Raw genomic sequence first — 10,179 nt, 5'->3', positions numbered from 1 at the left:
CAGCAAGTATGGAGAACAGTATGAAGGGTCCTCAAAAATCCAAAAATAGAGCTACCATATGATCCAGCAGTCCCACTCCTGGGCATCTCACTCCAGAGGAAACCATAATTTGAAAAGACACACACAACCCACTGCTCATGGCAGCGCTATTTACAATAGCCAGGACAAGAGACAACCTAAATATCCCTCAGCGGCTGAAAGGATAAAGGAGACGTGTGCGTGTATGCAGTGGAATATCACTCACCAACAAAAACAAAATAATGCCATTTGCACTGACCTGGATGGACCTAGAGACGGTCATATTGAGTGAAGTAAGCCAGAAAGAAAGAAACAGCATGTGATATTGCTTATACGTGGAATCTTAAAAAATGGTACAAATGAACTTATTTATAAAACAAACAGATGTAGAATACAATCTTATGGTTACCAAGGGGGAAAGACCCCCTGGAGGAGGAAATGCCAACCCACTCCAATATTCTCGCCTGAAAAATTCCATGGACAAAGGAGCCTGGGAGGCTACAGTCCATGGGGTCACAAAGAGTTGAACACAACTGAAGTAACTTAGCATGCACACATTAGTCAAATACTGTAGATAATACCAAGTAATTGAAACAACTGTGAATGTTTCTCAGTAGAAAGATGGTCAAATTATGGTAAATGATTTTATGGAATAATGTGCTACTGAAAAGAATGAGGGATACCTATACGTACTAATAGGTGAAGAGCTCCAACATAAATATTATACTGAAAAGTCAGTCACGGAACTACACACAATGTCAAAACAAATACAGAGAAAGACATATTCCAGTAACAAAGCAAATAAAGAATTAATGGTAATGTAGAAAATTAGATTTGGTAATTATTGCACAACTCTGATTATTCTAAAACAAACTTAATTGTACACTTTAAATAGATGAATTATGTGAACTATTTTTAAAAAGTAGCCTAAAAATCGATAAAAATAGAATCAAACTATTTAAAAAAGTAGTCTAAAAATCATGCAAGTTCTCTGGTGGTTCAGTGGCTGGGACTCAGCGCTTTCACAGCCAGGGCCCAAGTTTAATCCCTGGTTGAGGAACTAAGATCCTATAGCCACAAGGCATGACCAAATTAAAATAAAAAAGAAGTCTAAAAATCAATGGCTTGATATGCTAACATTTAGGAGGGGGGTGGCTTTATTTGAGATATGTTAATAATAAATTCACGAATATATTTACAGCTGGTATTTTCAACTCATCTCCTCTTAACTATTAGGAAATATTTCTATTTTCGAAATCTTTGAGAGCAATGAAGGGAAGACAGAAGTTCACTTTGATAGATGAAGAGGTTATTATGTGAGGCAGAGTTGGGAGAGGCATTCCTTCTAAGTGGAAACCTCTAGAAACTGCAGAAAGTAACTGTAAGTTAGGGCAATCTGCCTGTTGAGCTATAAAAAAATTTAGACCGAGTGCTTCCAGTTTATGTACACCTTGAATCAACTCACTGACTTTCTAAATTATCAACTCTCTCTTTCTCTTTATTGACACAAAGGAACAACAAAAGCTAAAATCCAGGTGTATGGTCGTCTCATTCAATAAACTGCTTATCTGCCTTTGCAACACAAAAAAGTGATACAAGTGAAAAATCAATAAAATTATCTTTGCTTAATAAATGCTCCAGTAGCTCAGACAGAGTTCAGGCAAAATAGCCATGGACAAAGACTGCCACTGCCAGGAGGATGATGGCGTTGATGTTCACTACTGTCCTCCATAAGGGGTTCTCAGACGTGTCTGCCAGCTTCTTCTTCTGGGCTGCTTCCTCCGCTTTGCTCAGTTTGGGGCCCTTCCTCTGCAAACCACAGAACAAGTGGTAAGCCTTCCTGAGACAGCCACGAGTTTCCTCAGGATTATCTGAAATGAAGAAATAAATGATTACAGAACACGGGAAATACAAATCCTGTCGATGTAGTACAGGTGACTGTAAAGGATGATTATAGCTGCTAAATGTTACAGGAATCCCTGGCACACATGGATAGATGGTGGATGGATGGACAGACAGACTGACGGACAAGTGGATGTAGGGATGGACTTCACATGTAGCAAATTGTCTTGGCTGTTGGGAAGGTAAGGTTTTAAAGTCTAAGTTTGCCATAAACCTAAGAGGTTTTTCCAAAGCTGTATTTCATGGCATTAAAAAAAAAAAGAGGAAAACAAAGACAGTTACATAGAGTTTCTATGTGGAAACCAAATGTAAACCAGGTATTACCACCGTCAACGCCATCATCGGCTTCTTCATGCCTTTCCTCTTCTATATCTAAATCAGTTCGTTCCTCTGTACTGTTCCGAAGAGCCCAGCACAGGCGATACAGCTAACCAGAGACCAGAGACAAACATATTAGTGATAGCAAGTGTTTACAATAATGAGATGATACTTTTGTTTCTTGTACAGTGCAAAAAAATCAAACAGCTCAGGAAAGTACAGACAACAAAGAAGAGATCTTCCACCGCTCTTACCCACAAAAACATCTATCATTTAAAATTATCTCTGCATTTTTAAAAATAAAGTTCTTTATGGTTTTAATAATATTTCTGTTTTCTGGTAGTTATTAAAAAATCATCAGTAATATGTTTACAACTCCTATTTCCAGGTCCCATTGTATGGGACTCACACACGAGTTGAAGCTTTTAAAGGCAAAGAATCCTTTGAAAATGAGCATATCTATTACTCACATGCACATCAGGAATGGGTTTTGTTAACAGGGAAATTCCCAGGATGATCAGTATGGAAACAAAAAAGAGAATGAGGGCAAAGTACAGATAGTGTACTCCACAGATGACTCGGGGGCAGTTGCTGGCGGCCAAACAACTCCCCGTTCCGTAGACAAACTCCGCGATCATACGGATGAGGCCAATCACAAAGCCAACAATTAGACCCCAGAAGGCTCCCTGAGAAAGAAACAAGGGTAAAAGTTGCGTGTTTAGAAAAGACAGCACACTCATTCAAGAAAGTCATAATTACCATCCTGCCTGTTTCCTCCACTAAGGACCAGCAAATGGCTACCCTCGACCACACGGTCGTCAAAGCAGGGGAAAAATGAAAATGCCTGTATTCCCAGGGGCTGTTGCTCTCTGTGGCTCTGAAAGATCTTTGTGTTTGACTTTATAAATATATATATATGTTAAAACTTGTGACATTTTGGCGAAGAAACATAACTATGCCTTACGTTACACAGTTTAAAGAATTGATATTATAGATAGTTTGACAACTTTATTAAACTTGTGACAATTAAAATCATTTATTTTATCTGTGAAGTTGGTGGGAGTAGAAACAAGCATCCCTGTTCCCCGGGCCAAGAATTTGTTGTTGTTGTTTAGTTGCCAAGTTGTGTCTGACCCTTTTGCAACCCCACGGACTATAGCTCGCCAGGCTCCTCCGCCCATGGGATTCCTCAAGAATCCCAGTATTCTCAAGAATAGTGGAGTGGATTGCCATTTTCTTCTCCAGGGGATCTTTCCAACCCAGAGATCGAACCCACATCTCCTGCATTGCAGGTGGATTCTTTTCCACTGAGCCACCAGGGAAGCCCAGTCAAGATGTGATGTTTAGGAAAAACAGTATTACGTAGGGATTAAGACTGTGAGCTTTGGATGGAGGAAGACCTTAGTCTGTATCTCAAGATCCCACTTACTAATGTTAAGTAACATATGGAAAGAACATACATATTAATCTCTCTGCATCTGTTCCTCATCTGAAAATTATTATACTAAGGCTAATACCTGGGAACAAAGAAGCAATTAAATGTTCAAGGCCCATAATAATCAATTATATACATCATAATATAAACATTTTTAAAATCTTTATGAATGTAGTAGATTTTTTTCTAAGTACTTCATGTTTTAAACATCTTTTAAAATTTCTTACATCAATCTTTTAAGGTAGGCACTGTGATTGTCTTAATTTTACAGAGTCAAATGGTCTGATTAAGTTCACAGTGATATTCAGTGGTAGAGCCAGGATTGGACCCTGGTGGTCTTACTCCAGACCTTGTGTTCCTCAGCTCTGTGACGAGGATGTAGATACTATTTTGTAAGAAATATAAAGACCGTACTCGAGTGTGCACTATGTTTCTATATATTCTAGTTAGAATTAGGAATTGTAGCTGACCACAGTTGAAATCGAGAGGGGCCTTGAATTGTATAAATAGGGTGGGAAGAATGCATGTTTCTACCAGTGAATGAAATACCTTTTTCTCACTCCAGCAGGGGAGAAGTGTTCCGATCTTCACTTACCTGTTCGTTGACTCTTTTACAGAAGATGGCAAGCAGGAAGACAGCTGCAATTGGAGGCCCAAGGTAGCTAGAAATAGATTCTATGTAATGGAACAGTTGTCCATTTTGAGCAACCTATACTAAAGGGACCCACACAATGCTGATGGCAATTAAGAGAATGATAAATAACCTGGGAAGAAAATAGGATGATTTCAATATTAAACAAAAGCCTTATTGATACTTGCATTATGTTTTGAATTCATTCTGAGGCCATTCAGCTCCTTGACCTCACATGGAGCCACACTGTACCTAGTGATTATCTGTTAGTAAAATTCTAATAAAGCAATTGCTTATCTATAATGAGTCATAATGTCTTCAACAATGAGATTAAATACTCAAATGTCAGCAATTGACTAATCTGCAAGGTGGTTTATGCGATATATCAATTGAAACTACAACACACTATTTCTATTAAGAAGCAATTATTTGCATGATAAAGAAAGCAGACTCCCATGGTGGCCTTTTATCCTAGCTTGAGAGAAACTAAGTCAGTTTGTATAGGTGGGAATTAAAACAGATATGCTGACCGAAGTGGCCAGAAATGCTAATTTGTGCGTTTTACTACTTGAGTACTTTGACAGTTAGAAAAAGTCGGTTAAAATATTGAGAAACAGTAAAAACCTACTGGAGGCTCCTGGGGTCCAGGGATCACGACTGATTCACTCTTCTAAACTCCAGTTATGCTTGTTGTATAAGTAAACAAACAAGCAGTTTACTGGACTTTCTGTAAAAGGTTATCACTACTCTGTGCTCCCCTGGAATAGAGACCTGAAGATTGAGAGACGAGAGGGGCAGGAGATTGAGGCACAAGTGTCTCATTTAATCTTTACAAAACCTCTGCAACTTTGCAATAACTAAATGTGATAAACCATGGCAAGTCTGAGCATGGTGCCTAGAACACAGTATAAATTCAACAGATAACACCCACTATCCCAGTTGTTATCTTCATTGGAAAGCAAATCATACACCTCTCTTGCTCTTATCTTCGACTGATTTCTAACATACGTGGAATGAAATCCAAAGTCTTGTTACGGCTTGAATGGCCCTGTGTGCCCTTACCTCCCTTTCCCTCTCTGACTGTGTTTCCTGTCTCCCTCCCAGCTGCCCCTCATGTGCCAGCCTCACCCCTGTGGTCCTCACACGCGTGACACGTGACTCTTGAAAGCATGCAGCACTTGCTGTTCTGTCCACACTGAGCCATGGGACTCACTCCTCTATCTCCTTCAGGGTTGTGCTCAAACGTGACACCCTCAAGGGAAGACTCCCTGAGCAACTGTCTTCAGTAGCCACCATCTTTAATCCTGTTTTGCTTTTCTACCTAACATTTTTTTGTTATCAGGTATAGAATGTGTGTGAGTGTGTGCACACACACACACACGCGCATACTCAGTCATGTCTGACTCTTTGCATCCTCAAGAACTGTAGCCCATCAGGCTCCTCTGTCCATGAGGCTTCCCAGGCAGGAATACTGGAGTGGTTTCCCCTTCCTCCTCCAGGGGATCTTCCTGACCCAGGGGTCGAAATCATGTCCCTTGTGTCTCCTTCATTGGCAGGTGGATTCTTTACCACTGAGCCACCTGGGAAGCCAGGTATAAAATACATTTATTGTTTATCTTTCTCACAAGGGCATAAATCCCACAAGGCAGGAAACTGCTTGTTATATATATATCCTTTTTTCATATTTGTATTCTGAGATGTAGTAGACATTTAATAAGAGAGATAAAAAGAAAAGCTCATGAGTTGATCATTGAGACTTACTGTAGAATGATGCCTAAGACTACATACCTCTTAGTGTGACCACCGCCTCTTAGGACCTGCTGAATTCTAGTCCAACACTGTCCCCACCACAAAAGCACAGGTGTCTTATTTTTCTTTCTGTCCTTTGTTCAGAGTCGAGATCTGAACCAAGTGAGGCCTTGGAATTTTCCCCTCAGGTGCTTAATTTACTAAAGCAATTGTAACTGTATTCAGTAATGCATAATTGTTTAGATAGGTGGTCAGTTTCTCTTAACACCTCATTTGTTAATGAATGTAGCTGATGAACTTCTGTGTAGTAGTGTGTGGATGGTTTAGATACACATGGAAGCTTCTAGAGACAATGCATTTAGTCTGTCTGAGTAAGTGGGAAGTTTACACCCCCAGGAAGTAAAGATACACATGGAAGGCGTATCAGGATGATGTGGTTGGGAGATGGTGTGAGGAGAGGAAGAAATAAGAAACAGAGGCGTTTGAAAGTCTGGACAAAGCAACTATTTCACTTAAAATAGGCCCCCAATTTTGCAGCCAGAAAGATGAAGTTGAATTAAATGTCCTCTCATGTCTCTTCCAAATCTGTCTGCCAATGCAGGAGACACAGCAGACAAGGGTTAGATCCCTGGGTCAGAAAGATCATCTGGAGTAGGAAGTGGCAGCCCACTCCAGTATTCTTGTCAGGGAAATCCCACGGATGGAGGAGCCTGGAGGGCTACAGTCCATGGGGTCTCAAAGGAGTTGGACACAGCTTAGCGACTGAGCGTGAAGGTCTTCCTCCTACTCTAGAATGCTTTGGTTAGTTTCCTGAACCCAAAGTTGTGGAGGTTCTAGTTCATTTATCTGCCTTTTTTTCTTTCTTTTTAAAAATACTTATTTATTTGGTTGTACCCAGTCTTAGTTCCCCAACCAGGGATCGAACCCAGGCCCCCTGCATTGGGAGTGCAAAGTCTTAGCCACTAAACCACCAGGGAAGTCCCTATGTCTGCTTTTTTGCAGAGAAATTTTAGACAGAAACCAGGAGTGTCTCACCGTCCAGCTATGAGGAGCTCTTTCTCTGATGCTCTCTTCCGGATCTTGGTGTACAGATCAATGGTGAAGAGGGCGCTGGCACTGTTGAAGATGGAGGTCAGGGAGCTCATGAGAGAGGCCAGCATGACTGACAGCATCAGGCCTCGCAGTCCTGGGGCCGGGAGAGGGTGCAGTCACTGGTTAGGAACTGAACACCATGGTCTACGAGGGCCTTGCCAAACCAGAGAGTTGTTCAAAGATGGAGTGTCACCTGGAACGTCCACTGACTGGTGTGCCTGTCGACACGGAGCATCATATGGCACTTCCTGCACATTTCCTGGTGACTTGAGAATAGTCCAGCATAGAATTTTGGTTGTGAATATAAACTTAGAGGCCATTTGAAAGAGAGGAAACCAGGTTCTGCCACCTTTCTTTGGGGAGGAATTCTTGGCTTCCTGAAGGTTAGGGAACTGGAGAGGGAAAAGCCTAGTGGGAGGTTCTCTTGAAGACATCTTTGGTGGGCAAAACAGGGTTTTGAAAAATTGTGGCAACTTCACCCTTCAGTTCCCTCTGCTTATTAGTGATGCCATGTAGGCTTCCCAAAGTGTGAAAGAGGGTGGATGGGGTCACCTGTGGGTCGTGCTCCCTTCCTCTTGACAATGCTCATGTGGATCCGGGAGGAGAAAGGTCACAAAAGTGGCAGCCAACCTTCGATGAGCCTAAGGCACAGGACCACCTGGCCACGGCTAAGCCCCTTTCCCTGCTCACCGTCCAGTGTCCTAATAGCTTCCTTATTTCACATAATGTGTGGTTTGTTTTTTATCTCACCAAACTGGAATGTGAATTTTAATAGGGGATTTTGTGCTTACTTCACTGATATTTTCTGAGCACAAGGCAATGTCTGGCACATAGTAGGCACTCAATAAACAGTTGCAAATTAAATAGATTGAGGTATATTATTTGGGTACCACTGCTGTAAATAAAGCAGAATGAATATTTAACCTCTAGTCCTCTGAACTTATAAGTTTATTGCTATGAAACTCTTTTATTGATAAATCAATCTTTTAAATGCCCCTGATTGCCTTGATAGTTTTGAATTCAGAGGAGCAAGGATTCTTCTAATAAGAAATTATATCTGGCTCATTTCTGTATTCCCCAGGCCACGAACAGGGCTGGTAGCCTATGGAAGGTGTTCAAGAGAGGTTCAATGAAAACAACAGAATTAATGGAAGTAAGAATGATTAAGGATTATGCCATAACCCTTTCTCATGGCCCATCTGCAGACCTGGCCTCTGAGGCAGTCCCAGCACAAAGACTTATCAAGCTATGATTGATAGATATCAATTGTAGTATTAAGGTGTACAACGTGATGTGAAATGGTTACTACAGTCAGGCTAATTAACATACCCATCACTCACATGGTTACCATATCTGGTTTTGTGATGATTATACTTGAGATCTATTCTCTTAGTTTTAAGTAAGTATTAGTAATATATTATTATTAACTATAGTTAATATATATACATATATATGCATACATATATAGTTAATATATATACATTAGGTCTCCAGAACTTATTCATCTTATAACAGAAAGTTTATACCCTTTGATCAACATCGTCCGATGACTGGCCCTCTGCACCCTAGCTGCTGACGCTCACCCTCTACTCTCTGCTTGTTGGAGTTTGATTTCTTTAGATTCCACATAGGAGTGATGTCATGCAGTATTTGTCTTCAGGTGCTTGACTTGCTTCACTCAGCATAATGTCCTCCAGCTTCCTCTATGTTGGTGTAAGTGGCAGGATTTCCTTCTTTCTTTTAAGGCTGAATGCATGTATGCATGCTTAATTGCTCAGAGGTGTCTGACTCTTTTTGACCCTATGGACTGTAGTCTGCCAGGCTCCTCTGTCTACGGGATTCTCCAGGGAAGAACTGGAGTGGGTTGCCATTTCCTCCTTCATGGGATCTTCCCGACCCAGGGCAAACTCATGTCTTCCGCATTGCAGGCAGATTCTTTACCACTGATCTGTTGGGGAAGCCCTACAGCTGAATACTCTTCACTTATCAACACCTCTCTCTCTCTCTCTAGTTCATCCATCCATCCGTCTCTACCGAGCTTCACATTTTCTCCATCCAGTCATCTGAGCATGGATGTTTTCTTACCGTTGGGCATCAGTTCCATCACCAGCATTGGGTAAGCGTAGTTGGAGCAGCCGACTTTAACTCCACAGTGCTTCACACATTCCGAAGGTACAACACAGGCCACCTTCTCTGAGTGGGGGCAGATTCAGAAAAGTGGGTTCAGCGAGTGGGGCCAAACAGGTAAGATCTACAACCATTGGACATAGAGACAACTTGTAACATCATGGGTGAGAGGAACTTCCATGCATGGAAATTAGAGATTCAACTTTGAACTCCACACTCTGAACCTGCTCCCTTTTTGCCCAGAATACGACCTCCAAAGTGTCTCATGCCTATAGCTCCCTATGCACTGACCTAGGGGCAGGGCTCTTCTCTGGGACGTGGCTGGGTGAGAGCAATACAGCAAACAGAGGGAGCTGCTCCATCCTCCAACAAAGCTGCAAGGGTGCAACTCCTCTGAGGAGCACAGAACTCGAGACAAAACCAACCGCACCCCTACTCCCACCCCCGGCACCCCACCCCCACCACAACACCCAGGAAGTTAGCCTTGTCTGGCCACTTAGCCCGGTGTTTTACCACCTATGTCTAAGAAGAAGCATCACCTGTGCTGGTTGTTGGAGTGCCTGCCCCACATGGGATGATATCTTACTTCACTGTGGCGTTTGCACGGTATCTATTTTTTTCCCTTAAACAATGATGACAGACAGCAAAACTTGATTAAAAAAAACCCCACCCAGAATGCTAATACCTTAGCACTTTAACTTCTTTTGTTTTCTTCAATAGTCTTCTCTAATCCTTTTCCACCAAATATATATATATATATATATATATATATATATATATATATATATAGCATTGCTGTGGTAATTGTTGAGGTAATAGTTTGTAATCTGCTTTTTACATTTAACATAATAGCTTCAGCATTTTCCTGACTTTTGAGATAGTCTTCAGTCCCTTGTGCACAATTTTC

The 10,179-nt window shown here is 41.4% G+C and overlaps 1 protein-coding gene across 1 annotated transcript in view; it reads right to left on the bottom strand.

Annotated features, from left to right (window-relative positions):
- Positions 1,675 to 10,179, bottom strand: part of LOC102175148 (low affinity sodium-glucose cotransporter) — a 30,127-nt gene continuing 21,622 nt past the window's right edge. The window contains 6 exon segments of the mRNA XM_005691667.2: positions 1,675 to 1,889; positions 2,245 to 2,347; positions 2,709 to 2,924; positions 4,269 to 4,437; positions 7,089 to 7,239; positions 9,231 to 9,338. Of these exon segments, the coding sequence (XP_005691724.2) occupies positions 1,675 to 1,889; positions 2,245 to 2,347; positions 2,709 to 2,924; positions 4,269 to 4,437; positions 7,089 to 7,239; positions 9,231 to 9,338 (962 nt within the window).

This window comes from Capra hircus, chromosome 17 (genome assembly GCF_001704415.2).
Source record: "Capra hircus breed San Clemente chromosome 17, ASM170441v1, whole genome shotgun sequence".
Classification (NCBI taxonomy): domain Eukaryota; kingdom Metazoa; phylum Chordata; class Mammalia; order Artiodactyla; family Bovidae; genus Capra; species Capra hircus.
This window is presented reverse-complemented; position numbering and strand designations above follow the sequence as displayed.